Source organism: Schistocerca serialis, chromosome 7, assembly GCF_023864345.2.
Source record: "Schistocerca serialis cubense isolate TAMUIC-IGC-003099 chromosome 7, iqSchSeri2.2, whole genome shotgun sequence".
NCBI lineage: Eukaryota > Metazoa > Arthropoda > Insecta > Orthoptera > Acrididae > Schistocerca > Schistocerca serialis.
This window is the reverse complement of record NC_064644.1, coordinates 528,335,215-528,360,667: the sequence shown is the minus strand read 5'-3', so window position 1 is coordinate 528,360,667 and position 25,453 is coordinate 528,335,215. Positions and strand designations below refer to the sequence as shown.

General features: G+C 39.9%; 1 protein-coding gene across 1 annotated transcript in view; it reads left to right on the top strand.

Annotated features, from left to right (window-relative positions):
• The window catches only part of LOC126412300 (modular serine protease-like), a 263,406-nt gene that overhangs the window by 97,456 nt on the left and 140,497 nt on the right, over positions 1–25,453 (top strand). The window contains exons 2-3 of the mRNA XM_050081821.1: positions 11,784–11,835; positions 11,917–12,033. Of these exons, the coding sequence (XP_049937778.1) occupies positions 11,784–11,835; positions 11,917–12,033 (169 nt within the window). The remainder of the gene's footprint in view (positions 1–11,783; positions 11,836–11,916; positions 12,034–25,453) is intronic.

The following is a 25,453-nucleotide window of genomic DNA, read 5'->3' as shown; positions in this document are numbered from 1 at the left end:
ACACAGGTGATAAGACTCTTCATTATTGACAAATTTCTTAGGAACGACCTTTATTGATGACGGCCAGGGGAGCTGTTGCTTCCAGAACAGACTGTAAGTGGTACAGAATTCTGTAAATATTCTGTGCTATTGGTCCAGCATCTCCAGTCAGGATTTTGTGTCAAATGAGGTTGATCACTGGCAAATATTGGATTTCTTCTAACAACCATGTTAATTCTTCCAAGACTGGATAAAACAGACTCTGCTGTAAGTCAGATACATGCGGTAACTTCTCTTGTAAATGATTTTCAATGGGCGGCATGATTGTGTATACTTCAGTTATGGGCAATGACACCTGTCTCCTCATATTTTTAAACTATTTCCTTTCCATGAGATATGCAGCTAAAGGCCATACAAAAAGTTGTGGCTTCCATCCGTGGCTGTCGCTTTTGCAGTGGTAACCAGCTGCAAAAAAGGCAACTATTTCCAGGTCAAAAAGTGGGTACTATCCCACTAGCTGATGCTAAAGCTCAGGAAGGGAAGAGGATAGGTCTTCATGTGGACATTCAGGGTAGTTGCATTACCGAATAAGAACCACAAAAATCTGATAAAGACGCATTGATGTTTGTCAAATCTTAAAGGGATACCAGTGGCTCCCCTAGTGAAGTTGCCAACTGTTTGCATGTGGCTGTTACGGCCAAAAATCCCAAATGGAAAGTAGGAGACCAGGAGGAGGACAAGTCAGCAGATCACAAGCTGGCTGCTGCCACATCCCCAATTTTGTCGGATCTTCTGGTAACAACCAGCAGCCACTGAATCATCACATCTGCAGCCATGTCTTGTTGTAGGCATTCATTGCCATTCATTCATTACTTTAAATCGGGGCTGTGCGGTGTCATTCAATTTCAATCACCATTTTGATTGCATAGTGATTGTGAATATTTCATGATAAAATGGTAGAGCAGTGACATCAGGCATGTGGTAAGATTGAGCAACAGCCCATACCCCCTTCCTCTTCAGTCACCTAGATCTGCATCTCATGGTTCAGCATTCTCTCTCCAATTTGTTCTTAGTCGTGTGTGTACCTGTGGGGAAAAATACTTCTGAATATCATTTTGTGATTGTGGAATGTTAGTGAAGGCTCCCTAGGTGGAATAGTATCCTCTTCCATTCTGATTTCAGAATATATCTCTGTATTTAATACTTTTAAATCTTTTCCTTGTGGATTCCTACCACTGTTATACAGTACTGGTATCCAAAGAAGTCAAAGAGCCCCTGCTATGCAGGAACGTAGTCAGTGCCTTACACAGTCAAATACTGGATCAGAAATCAACCTGAAATTCTGGTGGGCTGTCGATACTCATCTTTCCCACAAACTGGGGCAAGCTTCTGTTCATTCTTATCATCTGGAATTATGAAGACTGTGTCCATACACTCAAGGTATGCTAGTGCAGTATACCAATGTGTTTATTAAGTAGTACTGCGAGTGGTGTCTACATCTACATCTACATCTACATCTACATTGATACTCCGCAAGCCACCCAACGGTGTGTGGCGGAGGGCACTGTACGTGCCACTGTCATTACCTCCCTTTCCTGTTCCAGTCGCGTATGGTTCGCGGGAAGAACGACTGTCTGAAAGCCTCCGTGCGCGCTCTAATCTCTCTAATTTTACATTCGTGATCTCCTCGGGAGGTATAAGTAGGGGGAAGCAATATATTCGATACCTCATCCAGAAACGCATCCTCTTGAAACCTGGCGAGCAAGCTACACCGTGATGCAGAGCGCTTCTCTTGCAGAGTCTGCCACTTTAGTTTATTAAACATCTCCGTAACGCTATCACGGTTACCAAATAACCCTGTGACGAAATGCGCCGCTCTTCTTTGGATCTTCTCTATCTCCTCCGTCAGACCGATCTGGTACGGATCCCACACTGATGAGCAATACTCAAGTATAGGTCGAACGAGTGTTTTGTAAGCCACCTCCTTTGTTGATGGACTACATTTTCAAAGCACTCTCCCAATGAATCTCAACCTGGTACCCGCCTTACCAACAATTAATTTTATATGATCATTCCACTTCAAATTGAGGAAATTGATGACAGGTGTGGTCAGTTGTACCACAGACAAATTGGTGTTGCACTGGTGAGTTATGAGACGGAAAATAACAAGTGATTCCATGATGAGCTGGGCTGCTGGACCTGTATTGTTGTGCTGTTCGATATGGGTGTGCATGAGAAAGTAGCAGAGATAAATTTGGTGGTTCTATTCGGGTATTGTTTGGTGAAAGTTTGCACTTGTCTTCATTGTAGGACTGCCCCTAACTTCTTCCAGGTTGAAGAAGAGGCATAATTTATCACAAACATTTATCAAATGAACAAATGTAAATCATATAGCGTAAAAGTGCGTGTTCTGAATTCCAAGAAGGTGATGAATTTGGTAGACTTTGTCCGGTGATGAAAGGATGCACGTCAGTTCAAATTTGCAAGTAAAACTTCAAAGTGAAAAAAAGACTGCAGTTAAGCAATTTGAAAAGATGTTAATTGTTTATTGGTTGGGTGCCATGATAAGTTCCTCCAAGGCTGCAGACACAGCAGTGACACAAAAACTGACCAGAGGAGGAGGAGGAGGAGGAGGAGAAAAGAAAGATGATTTATTTTAACCAGGAGAGGTACTGGTGTTCTTATTCCTGCCTTCAAGAAAATGCCTTTTCCTCTGCCTACGACTGCGAATGATCACTGTTACCACTGTGTCACTTCATCCAAATACCATCCTACGGAAATGACTACTACATGTTGCTAACATGGGTTGTGTTGCAGCAACACATCATCAGTGAAAGAATATATAGCATATTCTATTGAAAAGCCTTTCTGGAAGCCAAACTGACATTGTTAGTAGAACCTGCTTCATTTTTCACAAATACGTCGAGCTATTCTTCAATGCATTACTTTTTCAAGGATTTTGGATAAAGCTGTCAGAAGTGAGATTAGGCAGTAGTTGTTGCATCAGACCTATCTCCCATTTATACACTAGTTTAACAATAGTGTGTTTCAATGTGTCAGGAAAAATGTCCTGTTTAAATTAGCTATGATGTATGTGACAGAAAATGATACTTCACTGTTGGGAACAAGCTTTTGGAAATGCAAGCTTTTACTTTCGAAAGTTTTTTTTCCTGATTTCTGGAAGACAATTTCATTAAACTGTATAAGTATTACCTCTTCCATATACAGCCTTCCCTTTCTAATGAACATCTGCATCCTGTTTTCACCACAACATTTAAAAAATGATGATTAAAAAATTTTCATTTTGTAACTTTTTGTTAGTAAACTTTTCATTCAGATTGATGATAAGTCTTCCTGTGTTCTTAGTCATGTTGTTTCCCTTCCAACAATATTCCAAATTGTTTTAATTTTATTGTCAAAGGTTGTACTCTCTGGCCTTTTTACTAACTTTCCTTAATATAGTAGTGTAATTTTTACAATATTTGCTCTTTCTATATCTTTACTCTTTCTTGCTATTAGATACAGCTCTCTTTTCATGTTAAAAGATAGGTTTATACCTTTAGGAAACTGTGATTTCTTTTACAGGGTTGCTTACTATTATATTTCACTGTTCTTAAGGAAACAGTTTTCAAGTTTACTCACAAATGTATCATGAAATGAGTTACATTTTAAATTAGCATCAGGTTCCTGGTACACCTCATCCCAGTCTAAGTGCTGCAAGCTTTTCCTAAAATTTGCAGTTGTTAAATTATTAATCTGACACACCATTTTGGAGGACTGTTTTGCACTACTGTGTTTATGCCATATACTGTAACTAGCTGCACAGACAGATCACGCACTGCTTGAAACCATCAACTAGCCTGCGACACTATCATATTGGAATTGTCAACAAAAATCTGTGGGTTGACATTTTCATTTCAAAATCCAGGTACAGTACCATGAAACTGTAAAACCTGGTTACATAATAGCTATGTCAGATTTTACTGAAAATTATTCATGATTCTGTGGATATTTTCATTGAGGAAACAGTCAAGCTACTGTACATCCAAAGGGGATACATCATGTTGAAAATAATCAAATACTGTGCATAATCATCTGCTTTATTAGTGACAAACATGCCACGGTAGCTGTTTATATTTTTGTGAGAGCTTCATGAAACAGAAGGTTACCAAATTGGAGAAAATTTTGTACCTTAGTGACCAATTTGGTAGCCAGTACAAAAGTTTCTTAATTTATTCCATTTATGCCACTATCATCATGTTTTGGTATAAAAGCTGAATGGACCTCCTTTGATACCACCCATTGCAAATCTGTATCTGATATGGGTTGGAGAAATGCTCAGACCAACAGGAAGGACATTAAGTCGTTAAGCTGAAAAGAGAACCAAATTCCAATTCTGTTAAATCTGTCTTCAAGTTACCAAAAATAATAAAAATCATATTTATTTTTGTTGAGAAGGGTTGGATAGAATCACCTAGGATATGACAAGGGGAAAGATTTTACTTCTGCATTCATAGTTGTTGAAACAAGAAAAAATCACCAGTGGCGTCAAATTGACTTGCATATTATTCCAGTGAAACAAGTTTGTAGGGACTTGCTGTCATGTGTTGCCAAAATTCAGATTCCATAGAGAATTAGCGAGAATGAGTCAACTATTCAGAAGTGTTAGTAGGTTGCCTTCATTTATGATAACAGCTAGTTGATTGGTAACATTGGTGATGCTTCACTTGAAGAACATGAAGCTTTGGTTGTTGTTGTTGTTGTTGTTGTTGTGGTCTTCAGTCCTGAGACTGGTTTGATGCAGCTCTCCATGCTACTCTATCCTGTGCAAGCTTCTTCATCTCCCAGTACTTACTGCAACCTATGTCCTTCTGAATCTGCTTAGTGTATTCATCTCTTGGTCTCACTCTATGATTTTTATCCTCCACACTGCCCTCCAATGCTAAATTGGTGATCCCTTGATGCCTCAGAACATGGCCTACCAACCGGTCCCCTCTTCTTGTCAAACTGTGCCACAAACTCCTCTTCTCCCCAATTCTAATAAATACCTCCTCATTAGTTATTTGATCTACCCATCTAATCTTCAGCATTCTTTTGTAGCACCACATTTTGAAAGCTTCTATTCTCTTCTTGTCCAAACTATTTATCGTCCATGTTTCACTTCCATACATGGCTACACTCCATACAAATACTTTCAGAAACGACTTCCTGATGCTTAAATCTGTACTCGATGTTAACAAATTTCTCTTCTTCAGAAACGCTTTTCTTGCCATTGCTAGTCTACATTTTATATCCTCTCTACTTCGACCATCATCAGTTATTTTGCTCCCCAAATAGCAGAACACCTTTACTATTTTAAGTGTCTCATTTCCGATTCTAATTCCCTCAGCATCACCCGACTTAGACTACATTCCATCATCGTCGTTTTGCTTTTGTTGATGTTCATCTTATGTCCTCCTTTCAAGACACTGTCCATTCCATTCAACTGCTCTTCCAAGTCCTTTGCTGTCTCTGACAGAATTACAATGTCATCGGCGAACCTCAAAGTTTTTATTTCTTCTCCATGGATTTTAATACCTACTCCAAATTTTTCTTTTGTTTCCTTTACTGCTTGCTCAATATACAGATTGAATAACACCGGGGAGAGGCTACAACCCTGTCTCACTCCCTTCGCAACCACTGCTTCCCTTTCATGTCCCTCGACTCTTATAACTGCCATCTGGTTTCTGCACAAATTGTAAATAGCCTTTCGCTCCCTGTATTTTACCCCTGCCACCTTTAGAATTTGAAAGAGAGTATTCCAGTCAACATTGTCAAAAGCTTTCTCTAAATCTACAAATGCTAGAAACGTAGGTTTGCCTTTCCTTAATCTTTCTTCTAAGATAAGTCGTAAGGTCAGTATTGCCTCACTTGTTCCAATATTTCTATGGAATCCAAACTGATCTTCCCCAAGGTTGGCTTCTACTAGTTTTTCCATTCGTCTGTAAAGAATTCGCGTTAGTATTTTGCAGCTGTGGCTTATTAAACTGATAGTTCGGTAGTTTTCACATCTGTCAACACCTGCTTTCTTTGGGATTGGAATTATTATATTCTTCTTGAAGTCTGAGGGTATTTCGCCTGTCTCATACCTCTTGCTCACCAGATGGAAGAGTTTTGTCAGGACTGGCTCTCCCAAGGCCGTCAGTAGTTCTAATGGAATGTTGTCTACTCCCGGGGCCTTGTTTTGACTCAGATCTTTCAGTGCTCTGTCAAACTCTTCACGCAGTATTGTATCTCCCATTTCGTCTTCATCTACGTTCTCTTCCATTTCCAGAATATTGTCCTCAAGTACATCGCCCTTGTAGAGACCCTCTATGTACTCCTTCCACCTTTCTGCTTTCCCTTCTTTGCTTAGAACTGGGTTTCCATCTGAGCTCTTGATATTCATGCTTTGATTACTTTCATGTATCCTTGTGACTCTTCTTCTTTGTTAAATTGGCCTCTCAAAAGGGGCACTTATGGATCCTTGGTCAACATTCTCATGAAAACTTGGCAATACCTGAAGAATCCTGCTCGAGTTGGCATCACAGTTTCCCTGTTGTGCTCATTCAAATTATTGCTGTGAACTTTAAACAGTTGCACCACTGATAAACAAATTATTTTTTTGACAGAATTATAGCTTGGGATGCATTAGTCAGCCCCTTCCGAAGTTCGCAAATATTTACGGAATGAAATTTTCACTCTGCAGCAGTGTGTGCATGCTGATATCAATGTTGTCTAAACAACCTACTCTGTGGTTTAGGAACATCTTTTAATCAACCCTCTAACAGACGTTGTAAGCTCAAAATAGTGTCCTACCTATAGCCAAACTTGCCTGGCTATTGGATGTGATTAATTGGGACGAGTGGTACCATTTCCTTCAGCATGGAAGTGGCAAAAGCCATAACAGACCTATGCAAGCTAGTGGCTGAATTTTCATGTTGACTCAGAGTTGATTGGCTTTTGGATAACCTGTAGACAAAATGTATTTGTCATGGTGTTCAAAAAGTCCTACAACTTCTGATCAGCACAGTGTAATGTGATTGCATTTCTTAATTTATGAAATTTTGCGTAAACTTCCATTGACTGATTGTGAGCATATCTTCAAACATTCCAGAACATAATTAAGTTGTACTTGTACTGCAGAAAAAATGCACTGCCCATGATTAATGTAGATAGAGCTGTGTTAGAGATGGCTTTTCCAAAGTATAAAACTTCAGTAAATATCATGGAATATTTTTGGAAGCAAAATTTGTCTCCAGTTATCATCCACTCTTGAAAGTTATCACAAAGTCCCAAAAACAGAGCTTTGTGTGACATTCACTTCAGGAAATAATTCTACCTGAACTTTGAACATTTGTTATTACAGTGAAATTTCTTAACATCAGTTCTAATGGTGTGGTGAACATTGTCACAACTTGTAAACCTTATTCCACCAAAACTATTGAAATAGTATGTCAGGGATGTTGCTCAACTATTCAACAAAAGCTAACACTTAAAAGACAAAAAAATTGTTTGCATACTCTTTGTAAATTGTGAAGACATTGACTTCCAGAGTTCATTAAGGTCAAGTACTGCATATTAAGAGTGCAGGAATTTTTGAATAACTTATATCATGTACAGGCACATATACAGAATATGTGGTGGTAAGGTAGGGATGGCTCCTAGAGTTAAACATACAATGAATATAGTGGAGATGTTGAGCGACAGACAGGCACAACAAGAGACTGCTAAACAACTAAGCTTTTGGCCAAAAAGCCACCTCATGCGTGAGTGCGTGCACGTGTTATATGCTTTTCATATTGTTCTCATAAATAAATAAATAAATAAAATGCTTACTTAAACTTTTTTTCCCCCACCGGATAGTTTGATAATTTACAGCTGTCACTGACCATGAAAACATCACTTTATGCACTAATTAACAAGCTGTTCTTGAGGTACAATTTTTTATCTTTAGTAGAGTGCATCTTCATCAGAAGCTTCAACAACTCATTGGTCCTACACTGAGATGCTGACTCCTTCAGATGAGGTCACAGACTAGGGCTGAGTTCTTGCACATTCGACTCTACATTGACCTCAGTGTCAGGGCACTGCTACGCTGAGAGGAGACTGTGGTCTTGTGGAGTGCCTCCCACTGGTTCTTGCAGATCGTAGCAGTTCCTGTGGTATTGATTTGTATTGCTGACTTTGGTGTGGCACCATAATCTGTGGCCAATATCATACTACATATCACAAATTTTTCGTCTCCCTGTGGCTTGTTGTTGTCACTGAAGTGATGAGTCATATTTACTAAAAAACGCAATCACGTATCCACTTTACATCAGTACACCCATCAGAGATCCTGAATTTCTTCAATAAAAATAATTTTCATTGGTTTATTGATTTTCAGTGGTTAGGGGTGATTCGTATTAATCTGAGAGGAGGTGAACTATTTAGCCAAGGGCACATGTTAACAACTTTTATTGTCAATTGCCAGTTTTGGTAAGCATGGTTACCATCTTCAGATCTTGATAACAGGTTATTACATACCTGGCAGTGTTTTACAAACAGTACTTGTACAGCTGGGATAGGAGACATGTAATAACCCTTTATCGACATCTGAAGATGGTAGCCATGCCTATCAAAGCCAGTAATCAACAGTAAAGGTCGTTTACAAGTGAGCTTGGCTAAGAAATTCACCTTCTTCCTCTTAAGGAAACACTGATTGTATTTTTTGGTGTCAATTTAACAAATCAAGTACTTATCTATGGCTATGCCAGAGCACATTATAATGATAAATTTATTCTATACATCCACCATGACATCTTCTAATGTTTACATCTTTTACATCTGAACTACTACTCATTCCTCATTAAAATCTTATTACAAAGTGACTGCATTTAAATTATTTGCTCCTTAACAGGTTGTTATGAAAGGTACTTTTGTGTATGAAAAAACAACATATCTCATTCTGTGTATTGCAACCAAAACTATGGCGGCTCTGCAGGCTGTGATAAATGGTTTTGCAGGCCACATCCAGGGTGCCATCCACTTAACCACAACATTCAGGGTAGTCTTCTCCCTTAATCACTACTGACAAAGGAAGACGTAATCTACTGGAAAACATGACATGTGGGAGTCAAGGATAATGAAGGTGAAACATAAAAAGGGGTTTCTGGAGTTGATATGCCTTCTCCTACATGAATAAGCTTGCTTTTTCAATGAGAAGTGAGTGACTGAAGGTGCTAAACAATAAATTAATGGTCATAGAACTGACTGTGGGTAATATACTACCACACACTCAGAAGTATTGCTTAAAGACATTTAATACAGTAGTAATGCCACGGAAGGGCTCAACTCAGGTGGGGTGACAGTCACATCTAACACACTTATCTTTGATCATTTTTTTGTGAGTGCACTTTAAACCAAGCTATTGAGTGAGTAATCAGAAACAATAAATCATCCACCACTGACATACTCAACAAAACTGTTGTTGGTGAGTTCATTTTCTGCTGAGTTACCACCTTGTAAAATATTTTCCTCCAAATGACACCTGCTAGTAATAAGACTTGTCATCCATGAAAATAATTTCATTGCTAATGGTGCTAGTACACGAAAGATTTAAAGTTTCTAAGAATCTCCCTTATACTTCTGAGCTCTCAAAGATCCTCATGTATCCATGGTTCATCAAAACCACTATAAAAGTGAATGTTAATACAATAGAACCATGGTCGCTTCCCATCTAGATGCTTGTCTTGTAGAATACTAAATTCCAATTAATGACTGATACTCGCATATTTTAAAAACCACTTACATCTTTCTCTGAATGAAACTATGCTTCAGTTCTTTCCTGTGACCTCAAGAATGCTCAGCTTAGTGGCGGCTTTCTCAAATGTGTAGGTGATCTCTTCATTGCTGTTAACACTTATGTGTTCTACTGAACCATTGTTTTGATCATTAGTATTCACATCTGTTGGCTTTCCCTTCTGGGCGCAATGAAACTGTCATTAAAAAAATTATCAAAAGCTGCCCAGACCAGTTTTACTCTTCTATTGTTATTCCGCCATTTTCTTCAACTGTCCTACTAGTATACTGGTTCCACACCTTCATTGGTAATTAGTTTCATTTTCATTTTGATGTACCAATTATACATTATTTTAAAGGAATTGCATTTGATTTTTTTGTTTATTTTTGGATGTGCTCTGTTAAGTTTTTCCATTTATTGTTAAACTTTTTTGTACCACACATTCATATAATTCATATAAACAATATAGTGTTATTAGTGGAATAGAGATGCTTGAGATGTATTCCACTTGCTCTCTCTGAAAAAACTTTTTTCATCACATGGCAGGGATTGTTTAGCCACCAGTAATATTATATTCAGTCATTCCATATTATTAATTTATAACTGCTTCAGATAGAAAATGAAGCTCATTTGCAGGTTTCATTATTTGTAGAACAGGAGGTGTCATGATCAGCTGTACTTAGCTTTGTATGTTTTGTCACAAGCAGATATCAACAGTAGCATTTTACGACTAAATTCCAAGTTGTTTGTATTGGCGTATGATTGACCTGACTTGCAACGAATCTGTAATTTTTAAATTAAACTTGAATAGTGTGTATAAGCACACAGTTTGCAAATTTTAATAACTCCGTCTTCTTAATGGCTTTATGTTCCACACATCATAACAGAAGTCAGCCAAAACTAAACTAATCAACTTCCCCTGTGCAGACCCAGTTCTTTTAACAAGTACAAGCAATATAAAAAATAACGCTTTCCAAATAGTGTTTATGAAATTGTATAAGTCACCATGCTCCATATCATAAAATGCAGTTGTAGTCCCAGTGGTGAGATTAGTAGATTCACATATTTTCCAAACCAAAACTTGCATCCTCTGTGTTTTTAACAATCGGTATTAGAATCTGTTAATTTTAGACAAAATTAGATTGGTCTCTTCTTCCTTTTATGTGCTTCAGTTCCTATTAACATTTTACATTCTTTTATAAACATAATTCTACTTCAATTTTTATAAAAGATTATACCTGCAACATATGTTTTTGTGACAATCAATCATGTATTTGATTTTACAAAAATTGGTTAAAGATACTCCTCAGGAAATTTCCATATTGTTAGATAATAATTTGAGTAAGTAAAAAATAAAATGTGTTTGTATACGTTCATGTGCATAATGGAATTTGGAGTATATCACATTGTTTAGTAGGCTGGTGTGTTGTTCTAAAATTCATGGATCTTGATAATTTTGTCGATGACTTGTTGCTTTCAGTTTTGTTAAAACTGAGTTTAAAGGTTTTTTTTCAAGATCTATGAGACTTAGCAAAAAGGATAAACTAGCATTTTTTTCTATGTTTTGTAATTGCATTTTTGAATTGCAAAGGGTTCTTCTAATTGAATCTATGTCCAAAATTAGTTTGCCCCATTGCTTGATTGTGTAGTCACCATTCCCCGTCTAGCCAAATACAGAAATTAACTGGTATTAAGACACTTTGAGTATTAATGAAGACTCCAGTTAACTGTTCTGTTATCTGTAGCTATATGCACTTTAAAATATAACTGAGAAAAAAATAACTTACAGTACTTTCCATCTGGACTGGTGGTATGTCAGTGTGAAATAAGATGTTTGTTTATCGTTAACAGTGAAACAGAATAAAAATACTACTATTAACTGACCAGAAACTCAGACTGCATTTTAGTGTCAATAAAATCTATGCTTATTTAGTATCTAGTGACCTAACAAGGTTTTAACTACCAGTGTATCTGAAAAAAAGTTGCTTTCTTTCTTTAACAGTTTCATCTATAGCAGAAAATCCTGTGGCCAGAGTAAAAAGACAGAACTGTGGGTAAGTGATTATCATTTTCTGCTGTCTGTAATTGTAGATCAATGAGTATAAGGATTGTCATTAACCAAAATAAAATTACAGAGCACTAAACTTCCAGTGTCAGAATGGAGAATGCATAGAGCGCTTCAAAGTTTGTGATGGAGCTACTGACTGTTCAGATAAATCTGATGAAAATCAAGTGACGTGCAAGACAATTCGGTGAGTGTTTTGCATTGCAACTTGCCCTACCATTTCAAATTTTGTTGAATGTTATACTTCTCCTAAGATGCGTGTCTGTGTGTCTGGAGGGGGGAGGGAAGGGTAGTATGGCAGCAGATGCTACAGATTAAGATACACCAAGTGATGATTCTTACTAAAGATTTAACTAAATAAGTGTAATTCACAATAAACAAACAATGTAAATGACGGACCACTTCCTTCGCTGTCCCTCCACAGTCTCTACCCTATTGTTATTTGGCTATGGGATTGTTAATGTGGGCTCCTCCATATACAATAACATCTCATTTGTCCATGCCCAATGTCCTTAGGGCTCCAGACACACTACCTTATTCTTTATACAGATGACCATCTATACCATTCTCCACTTGTCATTAAAGAGGAAAAATATGCAGACTGTTGACATACCTATAGGCTCTTGCATGGCACCTGCATATGCCTATCTTTTTGTGTGCCACGTATAGAAATCGTTCCTAGATGCTCTAAATCATAAACTCATTGTGCAGTTCATTCGTTCCGGATATCTTCATAAGCTGGACTCACAGCCAAGATACTATATCCTCGTTCCTTCAAGCTTTAACATGTTAGGTCTTAAGTATTTTGTCTAGCCCTCTTCATCTCAGCTTCTTACCTCCTTTGGCATTAGCCTCAACCTCTTCATTCTCCACACCAGTAATTGTCATCCCTACCTCACCAAACAGTATCTGTGATGCAGTGTAGCCACCATTGCATGGCACACTTGCCGAATTGAGCAATCCTTTACATATTAGGCTTATGCTGTTGCAAAGTCCTTTACTAGCAGGTGCTATCCACAAACACTCAACCATCAGATCTTTTATGCTATATTCTCAGAGGCTCCTAATAGAGAAGCTCACACTGTATTACATTACATTACATTACGTATACTTACTGTGCCCTGTAGTGAGGTTCTACTCCAGTATATAGAACATCTCATAAAACAAGACTATATTATAATTTCTTTAATGCGGAAAGAAAGATATGCCAATTTTTCTTCCTCAGATCTTTAACAGTAATATCACAAGCTGTGCTGTGGAGTAGTGGATGGCATCACTGGCTAGAATGCTACAGATCACCATTTCACATCCAGTCACCAGCAAATATTTGTTGTTTAGTATTTATCATCTCTAGATGGTTCTCAAAGTATCATATGTTTGTAATGTTCAAATATTCTGGAATATTCAATGTTGGTGTAAATAGCAGCACTGTCTGTCAAGGAGGCATTTCTGTCTGCATGTTGGTGTTGCTGGTAAATGTCATTTCAGTGCTGAGTACTACACCTTCTCCCTTCCATGCTGCATGTCTGTGTCTTGCTGTTCTTCTTCCCCTCCCTTGGGGAACATGCCTGGGATATTTTTGGGAATTTGCTCTGAATTTTCAGTAGCCTAACACAGAACAGTCCCTTCACTGTTTCTTCTTTTTTTCTCCATCTCCTATCCTTCCTCCTTTTGTCTCTTCTTACTCACTGTGCACTCTAGAAGGCGGGCCCATGCTGAAGGCTGGCCCATGCATCTACTATGTAACAGATGAATGGATAATTCATAATTCCCAGCCACAGATTGACAGGCAGGGTTCACACACTTACACTGGTACAGGCCAGGCCCAGGCTGTCTGAACTGTTACGTCCCCAAACTACCAATTGGTCCCTCTGTCCAGACATCAGGAGGTGTGACCTGAGGTGTGACCAACCACCTAAGATGGATGAGCCTTCTCTGAGAGAGGAGAGGAGGGGGGGGGCACAGTTGGAAAGTGTGTGCCATCAGAGACAATGGTAAACATGGGGAATTTTCTCACAGTGAGCCAGACACCATTTCAGTTTATTACTAAAAATTCTAAGACGGTCACAGCTGCACCTCAGTTGCTCATGGTATCATGTACTGAAGATGGTCAGTCCTTTGCTATGGTTAGTGTTTATTATTTAGAGAGATGTTGATGCAACTGCCAGCCCTGCTCTCATTTACACAGCGGCACTTTGCTTTTGGAGACTAATTGTGATTCTCAAATGCTGAATTCTTCATGTGGTGGTTTTTTTTTTTTTTTACACAAGGGTGCTTGATGCTCTGACTGAGGGAGAAATCCAAACTTACCTCTCTGACCAGGGCATCACTATAGTCCATCAGGTCATGAAAAAGATTGGTGCATCCTTCGTGCTTACATGCATTCTTTTTGTTACGTTTGATAGAGTAGTGCTTCCGTGAATGATCAAAGCAGGCTATGAAGTCGTCATCGTCTGACCATACATTCCAAATCCAGTGTGCTAGTACCAGTATCAATGTTACAGCCACACATGAATTACCTGTGAAAACATGGCCAAATGTGTTACTTGGGGTAGGGATGCTCACAAGGGCAATTTCCCACCTCTTCCTCCCAGCTGTATCAATTGCAATGGCAACCATGCAGCCTCATTCCAAGGATGTCCCATGTATCTCAGTGAGTGGGCCATTCAGGAAATCCAGCTGAAGGAAAAAGTGCCTTACCCTGTTGCTTGCAAGTTCTTGGTTAGTCAGAAGCCTTGCATTTTACCATCTGGTAGTAATAGTACTAGTCTTGCTACACCTCACTCCATGAAGGACATGGCCACACAGATTTGTGGCCTCAAATTCAATGCTGCATTTGTAAAATCATCCAGTATCATGGTATCACCACCACCACCTGCTGCACAGCCAGCAGGTGAGAATGGACAGAAGGTATACTCTTGCGAAGACTTTATGTTCCTCCAGCAAACACACACCTGAATCTTCATCTGCCAATCGTAAAGTCTCCAAGAAATCAAGCAAAGACAACTGCTCTTCTCCTTTGCTGACTCTGAGATCCTCTTCAATGGTTTTGTCACATGATACCGTCACCTGGGTGACCTCCGTTTTTCCAGTGTGCACAGCCAACCATTTTTCTGCCATGGAATATGCAAACCAACCCAGTGAGAATGCTGACACCTCTCTAGATCTTATGGAGCAGGATCCTCCAGTCTCTGTGCCATGTAGCAGTGAGTTTTCAAAGGCTGGCACTTGGCAGCAGCTGAGGTGAGAACCCTTCTCTTTTTCCCCATCCTCCCTTTCCCTGTCATGACTCTTCTCCAATGGAACCTCCACAGCATTAGATCGAGCAAGGAGGAATTATGGCTGCTCTTGGAATTGCAGTTTCCACTTGTTTGTTGCCCCCAGGAAACAAAATTGTGTTCTAACAGTCACTTTGATCCATTTCATTTCTTATCAGTGAAATTCGCCAACAGGCATGAAGTTGAGGTGTTATTTTATTTTCACTACCAGCTCCACATGCATTTCTCAAAAATAAACAGTATGGTCATACAATGCCATATATTCCTGGATGCCGTAAGTTCGAAGCTGTATTCCATGTGCTTAATTCGAAGACTTGGTTGCAATCAAGTCTTTGAATTAAGCACTTGGTATACGGTTTTGAACTCATAGCATCTAGGAATATATGACACACGATGACAAAATGGTTTGTTTGTGAGACACGTAAGGGACAAGAAGGTGGCATAGTGGAATGTTGAAACTGGTGGTCAGAATAAAATAAAATAACATCTCAACTACATGTCCGGTGCTGAATTTCATTGATACTTACTTGACCAGCTGATGCTCCCTGCCCATGCTGGATCAGCAGATACATTCGCATTTCTTTCCAGTCTACTTCAACCTTGCTCTTGAGGATGGCTTTCCATCTCATGGAGGAGTCATGCTGCTCATCTGGGAAGACATTTATAGTCATACCATCTCATTGAACACCTGGCTGAAAGTTGTTGCAGTCCGCATTTTCCTTCCTCGCTTCACCTTTTCACCTTTTCACTTTGCACCTTTTACATCTGTCATTTGGTCACTATGGCAGACTTCCTCCAGCTTATTGTAACTCTCTCACCCCTTTAATGCACACCATCCCCTTTGGGGCTCTTTCTGTACCTGTCTGAGAGGTACCCTCTTGGCTGATCTTCTCAATCTGTTCAACCTCATTTGTCTTGACACTGGAGCACCCCATTCCTTTCAAACTCCTCACACAACTATTCCCATTTGAACCTTTTGTTCTGCACTGCACAACTTGCCCGTCATTTTGATTGGGCTGTTCTATCTGACATGTATTTGAGTAACTGTTTCCTGTATGCTGTCTGTTTGCTGACTCCTACCACAGCTACGGGTAAACCCAATTGACAGCTTTCTAAGGCTGACTGGAGGCTTTACTCCTCCAGTGACCTTCAATGAACATCAGTTGTCATGACCAGGTTGAGTACCTTGTGCAAACGTTATCCTTACCACCGCAGAACATCCCATTTCTTGTACTTTTTACCACATTGTGTCCACTCCCTTGGTGGACTGAGGAATGTCATGACTCAATTCATGCATGGAAATACAATTTCAACTGGACGGATGACATGTTTCCCAGATGCTGGCATAAAGGCACTGTCATACCCATACCTGAGTCCAGTCTCTCTTCTGCCAGGCATCTTCAGCTCCCTTTTCATAGACGATTTTGCAATCTATTGCAGTTCTTCACAGACTTGTCTCCTTGGCCAGCATCTCCAGCAATGTCTTGATATCTTTACTTATGGAGCATCGACAATAACTTTCGCTCTTCCATTGACAAAACCACTTGTATGAATTTCTGATGGTGCAATTAGTTTCTTTCACAGTCTCTACACCTTGGGCTTGTTGCTCTTCCATTCACTGGGACTACAAAGTTCCTGGGGCTCATGCTTAATAGGAAACTTTCTTTGCCCTCCCACATAGCTTATCTGGCCACCCACTGTACCCAGTCCCTCTTTGTCCTACGTGTTCTCAGCAGTACTTCGTGGGGAGTGGATCGGACCGCCCTTCTCTGTTTGTAATGATCGCTTATTCATTCAAAACTAGACTATAGATATTTTTTATTTCTGCATCTTGTAATCTTACCCTTCAATACATCTAGGGGTAGATTCTTGAGGCTGAATTCTTAATTCTTTTTAACTTTGTGGGTTCCAGATGACTAGATTAATATTTAGAATGCCTGTTGCATTGTTTCTGATTGCACCTGTTATAATAATAATAATAATAATAATAATAATAATGTCACATTCTCCTATATCGCACTGACTTTACAATCTCCACTTCCATAAAACCAACAATTAAATTGTTATTGTCAAAATTAAAAACATTTTGGATTCCATTAGAGGCATGCCCACTACTCCTACACATTCTGTGGTGCTAACAATATTCCAGAGTGTTTACAAAACAAGAGCATTTACAAACATCTTTGACAAAAGAATAATCTTCACCAAGTTATATCATTATTTTATAACTGAATCCAAAAATAAATTTAATAAATATCAGATTGTGAAAATTAATAATAGGAGTTTTCAGTATGTCAGATATTTCTTTTTCAATGACTCCTTTGCTTACCAGTATGATGCACATCCCTCTTCTGTTACCTCCTTGAATTCACTTTCAGCTATTGCTACCTGCCACCTTGGCTTCATGCCATAGCCTGTGTTCACTTTAGACTTCATGCACTTCCTAAGGACACTACTCCATATTCTATCTATCTCTGTGAGTTTCTTGAGCTTCACACAGAACTTAGCAGTAGTACCTTTGTATAAACTGATTGCTCTCGGACTGACTGTGGTGTCGGTATTGGCTTCTGTAACACTGCTCAGTATTCACAGCAGAGTTCTTTGCCCTGTATCAGGCCATACAGTACATCCACTGACACAGGTTTTTCAGTTCTCATATCTGCTCTGATTCTCTCAGTGCCCTTCAGAGCCTATGTGTGCTACACGCAGTCCATCCCTTAGTGTAACAGTTCCAAGAAAGCTTTCACTTGCTCACTCATGAGGGAGCACCTATGATATTAATGTGGGTCCCTGGTCACATCAATCTGATGGGAAACAAGGCTCCTGATGCTGTTGCCGAGGCTGCAGTCATTCTAACCTTGGCCCACTAGTTCTTCCAGTCCTTCCAATGATCTCCGTGTTGCCATCTGTCATCTGTCACTTTGGCATAACCACTGGTCTTCCCTTCATGGGAACTAGCTCTGGGGTATTAAACCTATCTGGGCTACTTGGCCAACCTCCTCTTGGCACTCTCGCTATGAGGAGATCATTTTAGCTAGGTTATGTATTGGGCAGTGTCATTTTAGCCATTGCCATTTGTTGATAGTTGATCCCCCACCACTTTGTGCTCATTGGCATCAGCCTTTGATGGTTTACCATTTCCTGACCAAATGCCCTCTTTTTAACTGCTTACATTTTAATGTACATTATGTGATCAAAAGTATCCAGACACCTAGCTGCAAATGACTTAAAAGTTTGTGGCACCCTCAGTCAGTAATACTGGAATTCAATATGGCATAGGCCCACCCTTAGCCATAATGACAGTTTCCACTCTTACAGGCATATGTTCATTCAGGTGCTGGAAGGTTTCTTGGGGAATGGCAGCCCTTTCTTCATGGAGTGCTGCACTGAGGAGAGGTATCGATGTTGGTCAGTGAGGCCTGGCATGAAGTCGGTGTTCCAAAACATCCCAAATGTGTTCTATAGGATTCAGGTCAGGATTCAATGCAGGCCAGTCCATTACAGGGATGTTATTGTCATGTAACCACTCCGCCACAGGCTGTGCATTATGAACAAGAGCTCGATCGTGTTGAAAGATGCAATCGCCATTCCCAAATTGCTCTTAAACAGTGGGAAACAAGAAAGTGCTTAAAACATCAGTGTAGGGCTTGATGTGATAGTGCCATGTAAAATAACAAGGGGTGCAAGCCACTTGCATGAAAATCGTGACCACACCATAACACCACTGCCTCTGAATTTTACTGTTGGTGCTATACACGCTGGCAGATGATACTCACCGGGCATTCACCATACCCACACCCTGCCATCAGATTGCCACATTGTGTACTGTGATTTGTCACTCCACACAATGTTTTTTGATTGTTTAATAATCCAATGTTTACAATCCTTACACCAAGTGAGGTGTTGTTTGGCATTTACCTGCATGTTGTGTGGCTTATGAGCAGCCGCTCGACCATGAAATCCAAGTTTTCTCACCTCTCACCTAACTGTCATAGTACTTGCAGTGGACCCTGATGCAGTTTGGAATTCCTGTGTGATGATCTGGATAGATGTCTGCCTATTACACACTATGACCCTCTTCAACTGTCTGTGGTCTCTGTCAGTCAGCAGATGAGGTCAGCCTGTATGCTTTTGTGCTGTATGTGTCCCTTCACGTTTCCACTTCACTATAACATCAGGAACAGTGGACCTAGGGATGTTTAAAAGTGAAGAAATCTCACATACAGACATATGACACAAGTGACCTCCAATCACCTGACCATGTTCGAAGTCCGTAGCTCTGCAGAGCACCCCATTCTGGTCTCTCACAATGTCCAATGACTACTGAGGTTACTGATATGGAGTACCGGGCAGTGGGTGGCAGCACAATGCACCTAATATGAAAAACGTATGTTTTTGGGGATGTCCAGATACTTTTGATCACATAGTGTGTGTTTACCGTCTGAGTAATTGACCGTTACTGAGTTATGGGTGGGCTGTTGACCACATTTTACTTTCTATCCATCATAGCAATAGGGCAAAGGACATCTAATCTTTAGTTCGGGATCTCCATTATCTTGACAGCATATTTTGTGGACCTTCCTCCAAGGAGTAGCCCTTCATATTAGCTCTTTTTCTTCCATTGCTTGGGCTTAATGCACAATCATTTGGAATTCCTTTATCATATTCATGTTCTAAGGTTCTGAGATGGGTTTGTATGACCTTAGTCATTTTTGTCCCCTAAAACAAAACAAAACAAACATCAGAAACTTCAAAATATTTGGATCACTATGGCTCCAATTAGGCAATGTAAAAGCAATTTCTACATAACAGGAAACAAAATAGAAGCAGTAGCTTGTTCCCAGGTCCATATATATTCATGTTACTTTGATTGCAAATGTAAATAAGACAGCTGCACATCAGGAATCCATCAGTGTTTTCTGGAGATGATGGCCAGAACATGATGAAATTGCTGAAAGAATTAGTGATTCACCAAATAAGAGATGTGACGATATGACACATTAGGTAATTTTGTAAGTGTGCTTTCAGTTGGGCAACAGAGCACAGTTGTAGTTTGAGAATAGTGAAGAGGAATTCAATAACTGAGACAAATTACAGACTGAACTAAAGAAAACATTTGGTGATAATCAGTAGTAAGTTTGCTTGGTGAAAGAACAATTGAAGAACAGGGCCAAACCTCGTGGGGAAATAATACTTCCTTAAGTACTGAATGCTTTGTGCTTATGCCATATTGTGAATTTGAAAGTGACTGAAGCCAAAAAAATCTCTCTCTTGAAAGGAGTTGCAGAAAACATGTACCAAACTCTGCTGTAAAAGATACTACAATAGAATAATTCAGAAGTGTTGCCAAGGCGTCAAGGAAAGCCAAAAGAAAAGAATCTGACACAAGAGGTGTGATTGACTCTTGAATATGGTGCCTATGGCAGTTGTGGAAGAGTACCATGACCTCACTTCCATCATATGTCAAATTGTAAGCGAAGAGACACAGCATTTTATGGCAGCCAGATCTGAGAGTTAGCAAACGCAGGAAACAGCAGCCATGAATGTTGGCTCCATGTATCAGGAAATAATAGAGAATGCTGAAGAACAGTTGCATCAATATTTAGTACCAGTCTCTGCCACCAGTAGGAAACACCATGTGAAAAAAGACTGGACTTACTACACAGCCATAAAAAGACAACCTAGCATCCAACCAACACAGCTATGACCAACTCTTCTGACAAGTATTAGCATCTGCATAACAATAGAAATTTGGAAGATGGAGGATACTGTGGATGTCCAGGAGAAAGGAGACGAACATTTAATGACTATTACATCACAAAATGTCAAAAATCACAACATTCCTATTCATGCCACTCACCTGCAGATGATTATAGTTGAACCAAAGGAAGAAGCAAATTGCCACACCCTGGCATAGGTCACTCCCCAGTGCTTTACCTGTTTCCCATCACCATAGAGAGGTACCAGCCCAATTCCTAGCTCCCAAAATTCAGGAAAATTAAGTGAAATGACCATCTGAGGATGTGAGATTGCCGCAGGCGAAAATCTTCTGTGGACACCAGTTACCAAGATGTTGGGAAATTTCATAATCAATAGGCTACCTTAGCCAGGTTCTATTTGATTCAAGAACTTCTTTTTCTGTAATGCTAAATGCTTGTCATCACAGGCTAAAGTAGACTTTTCCATGATAAGAAAGTGATTATGCTGTAAGTTACAAATGGGAAGTATGTCCAAATGATAGGAACATGTATTGCAGGAATAACTAACAGGAACAGGACACAGCCTTTCGAATTTTGCAGCTTTACAGAATATAGTCACTTCATTATTCCCAGATGGGACCTGTCACAGGCATCAGAAGCAGCCTAGACTGTGGAAGAAGATAGGTCCAGATTGACAGAGCTGTTCCGATGGATGAAGGCAGGTGTGCCGTGGTTAGCATACTGGGCTTGCATCAAGTATTATGTCAGTTCAATTCCCTATCCGGCCATTTAGATTTAGGTTTTCTGTGATTTAGAGAAATCACTTAAAGAAAATGCTAGGATGGTTCCTCTAAAAAGGGCTTTTCCCACTTCCTTTCCTAATCTACACTTGTCATTCTTGTCAGTGCTATGATAAACTCAGACCTTCATTCCCTTCTTAAATGGAAAAAGTTCCAGTCATCATTGTGAAGCCTTTGTTGATTTTTTAAAGCCCAAAAGAAAAAAAAATAGAAAGAAAAAAAGCATACCAGCAACACCATAAGCAGTGCAGGTAGTCAAGGAGAACTCTGGATAACTAAATGTCACAAGCCACAGCACATCCCTAAAGATATGTGCATAGGAACAACTGAAGCAATCCAGGATGGGCAGCTCATACCATAAACAAAGTATTGAAGTATTGTGTTCTGCCAGCACTACAGACAAGACAGTGGATGGAAAAACTATCAAATTACAAATAGGATTTATCTGACAGAGGGACAACATTTCCAAGTGCTGTCTGTTTTATGTCAGTTTTTGGATGCTTTCACATCTGGAATGGAGAAAAGATAGACCAAGAGGCCTGTGGTAAAACACCATATTAACACAGGGGATCATCCATCAACTAGCCAGCACTCGTATAGTGTTACCAGTTGAATTACACATAATTTGGGAGGAAGTGGAAAAGATGTTGTGGATTAAAATCATTGAGTCTTCAGAGTGTTCTTGGTCCTCTCCTGTGGTCCTTGTGAAGGAGGAGGATGGCACATGACATGTCTGTACTGACTACGGGTAACAGAATAAAATCATGAAAAAGGGAGTCTGCCTATTGCTGTGCATTGATGACACCCTGGACTGCTTGGAAGGAGTCAAGTATTTCCCTGCTATGAATATTCAGACAAGTTACTGGCAAATTGAGGTTGCTGAAGATGACTGGGGAAAGACTGCCTTCATAACATATGATTCTCTCCATGAGTTTAAAGTTATGCCATTTGGGCTGTATAACACATGCATGACAAGCAGCTTTGACATCTTAAATCGGTGGTGAGTCTTTGCTTCTAGATGATACTGTAATTTTTTTAAGACATTTGAAGAATATTGAAGCTGCCAGACAACCACATTGAATTATGTTCAGACTGCAGGCCCCTATCTGAATCCCAAAAAGTGCCTCTTCATCACCAAAGAAATAAGAATCTGGTGATGCCTAATCAATGAGAATGGATCCTGCTTCTGTCCAGAGAGAGTATGAGCAGTCAGATTTTCCATCTTGTTGGCACATTTTTTATGTGAGAAGTTTCCTCAGAATGTGGAGGTACATCCCTTGCAAGAACTCCTGTAGAAAGATACATAATTTCGCTGGAACAATGTGCAAGAGAGATCTTTCCTGACCTTCAAGGAGGTGCTAAAATCATCTTCAGCCCTAGCATTGTGTAATGAGAATGCTGAGAGAGAACTTCACACCAGTACTAGTGGTAATGAGATATGTGCAGTTCTAGTAAAAATTCAGGGAGGTGCTGAAAAGGTGATAGCTTATGCTTCCAGAATACTATCAATATCTGAGGTAAACTACTCTACACCCAAGAATGAGTGCCTTGCAGTTGTTCAGAGCATCAACAAGTTCAAGTCATACTGATTTGACAATCCATTCATTATTAATGTGGACCACCATTTTGGTTGACTAGCAAGAAGGGTACATTGGGTTAACTGGTGAGATGGGTGCTGAGGCTTCAGGAGCACAATGTCACAGTAGTATACAAAAGCAGACACACAAGGACTGCACTTAAACCAATCATTGTTTGGAACACAGTAGTGTGTATTAAATCTCAGCCATCACTCCACTAAACAACGTTGCTGCTCGACAGAGGGAAGATCCAGCACTGTTGAAAACCATAAAAAGCCTCGAAGAAGGGAGAACCAACCAAAGTAAAATAGAGATAATAAGCAGAATGTTACGTAAGATGAACTATGATGCATTGGAGCAGAAATGGTCAGTCGTCAACCCAGCCCATCTATCTCATTATCCTAAAATATTTCCATGACACTCTGCTGTTTGATCACTTGGGATTTGTGATGAATCTACACAGAACCAGATATGGGTATCACAGGCCACGTCACAACTGATACATTAGACACTCCTCAAATCACTGTAAGGAATGCCAATGATGGAAGTACATGCCACAATTACTCCGGGGGCACCTGATACCAATTCTGCCTGCAGCACCCCATTTCACCAGGTTGGAATTGTCCTCTTAGTGAGATTTCCAAAGCCAATAAATGGGAATCAATGCTAATAGTATGCGGTGACTACTTCACCCGGCACACTGTGACCATAAATTTCTAACTGCCAAACATTGAGATATTGCAATGGTCCTAGAAGAAGACAGTGATTATGCTAAAGAACTTGCCCCCCTTTCTATCAGCAATTTATCGTAGATCGCTGGAAGAACGTAAAGTACCTAGCGACTGGAAGAAAGCGCAGGTCATTCCCATTTTCAAGAAGGGTCATAAATCAGATGCGAATAATTATAGGCCTATTTCGCTTACGTCAATCTGTTGTAGAATAATGGAACATGTTTTGTGTTCTCGTATTATGACGTTCTTAGATAATACAAATCTCCTTCATCATAACCAACATGGATTCCGCAAACAGAGATCATGTGAAACTCAGCTCGCCCTATTTGCCCAAGAAATTCACAGTGCCATAGACACTGGCGAGCAGATTGATGCTGTATTCCTGGACTTCAGGAAGGCATTTGATACGGTTCCGCACTTACGTTTAGTGAAAAAAATACGAGCTTACGGAATATCGGACCAGGTTTGTGATTGGATTCAGGATTTCCTAGAAGAAAGAACACAACATGTCATTCTTAACGGTTCAAAATCTGCAGATGTAGAGGTAATTTCGGGAGTACCGCAGGGAAGCGTGATAGGACCTTTATTGTTTACAATATACATAAATGACTTAGTTGACAACATCGGTAGCTCCGTGAGGCTATTTGCAGATGACACGGTTGTCTACAAGAAAGTAGCAACATCAGAAGACTCGTACGTACTCCAGGAGGACCTGCAGAGGATTAATGCATGGTGCGACAGCTGGCAGCTTTCCCTAAACGTAGATAAATGTAATATAATGCGCATACATAGGGGCAGAAATCCATTCCAGTACGATTATGCCATAGGTGGTAAATCATTGGAAGCGGGAACGACCGTAAAATACTTAGGAGTTACTATCCGGAGCGATCTGAAGTGGAATGATCACATAAAACAAATAGTGGGAAAAGCAGGCGCCAGGTTGAGATTCATAGGAAGAATTCTAAGAAAATGTGACTCATCGACGAAAGAAGTAGCTTACAAAACGCTTGTTCGTCCGATTCTTGAGTATTGCTCATCAGTATGGGACCCTTACCAGGTTGGATTAATAGAAGAGATAGACATGATCCAGTGAAAAGCAGCGCGATTCGTCATGGGGACATTTAGTCAGCGCGAGAGCGTTACGGAGATGCTGAACAAGCTCCAGTGGCGGACACTTCAAGAAAGGCGTTACGCAATACGGAGAGGTTTATTATCGAAATTACGAGAGAGCACATTCCGGGAAGAGATGGGCAACATATTACTACCGCCCACATATATCTCGTGTAATGATCACAACGAAAAGATCCGAGAAATTAGAGCAAATACGGAGACTTACAAGCAGTCGTTCTTCCCACGCACAATTCGTGAATGGAACAGGGAAGGGGGGATCAGATAGTGGTACAATAAGTACCTTCCGCCACACACCGTAAGGTGGCTCGCGGAGTTTAGATGTAGATGTAGATGTAGATGTAGATGTAGATGTAGATGGAGTACCGTGTGCAATCGTCTCTGATTGCGGAAA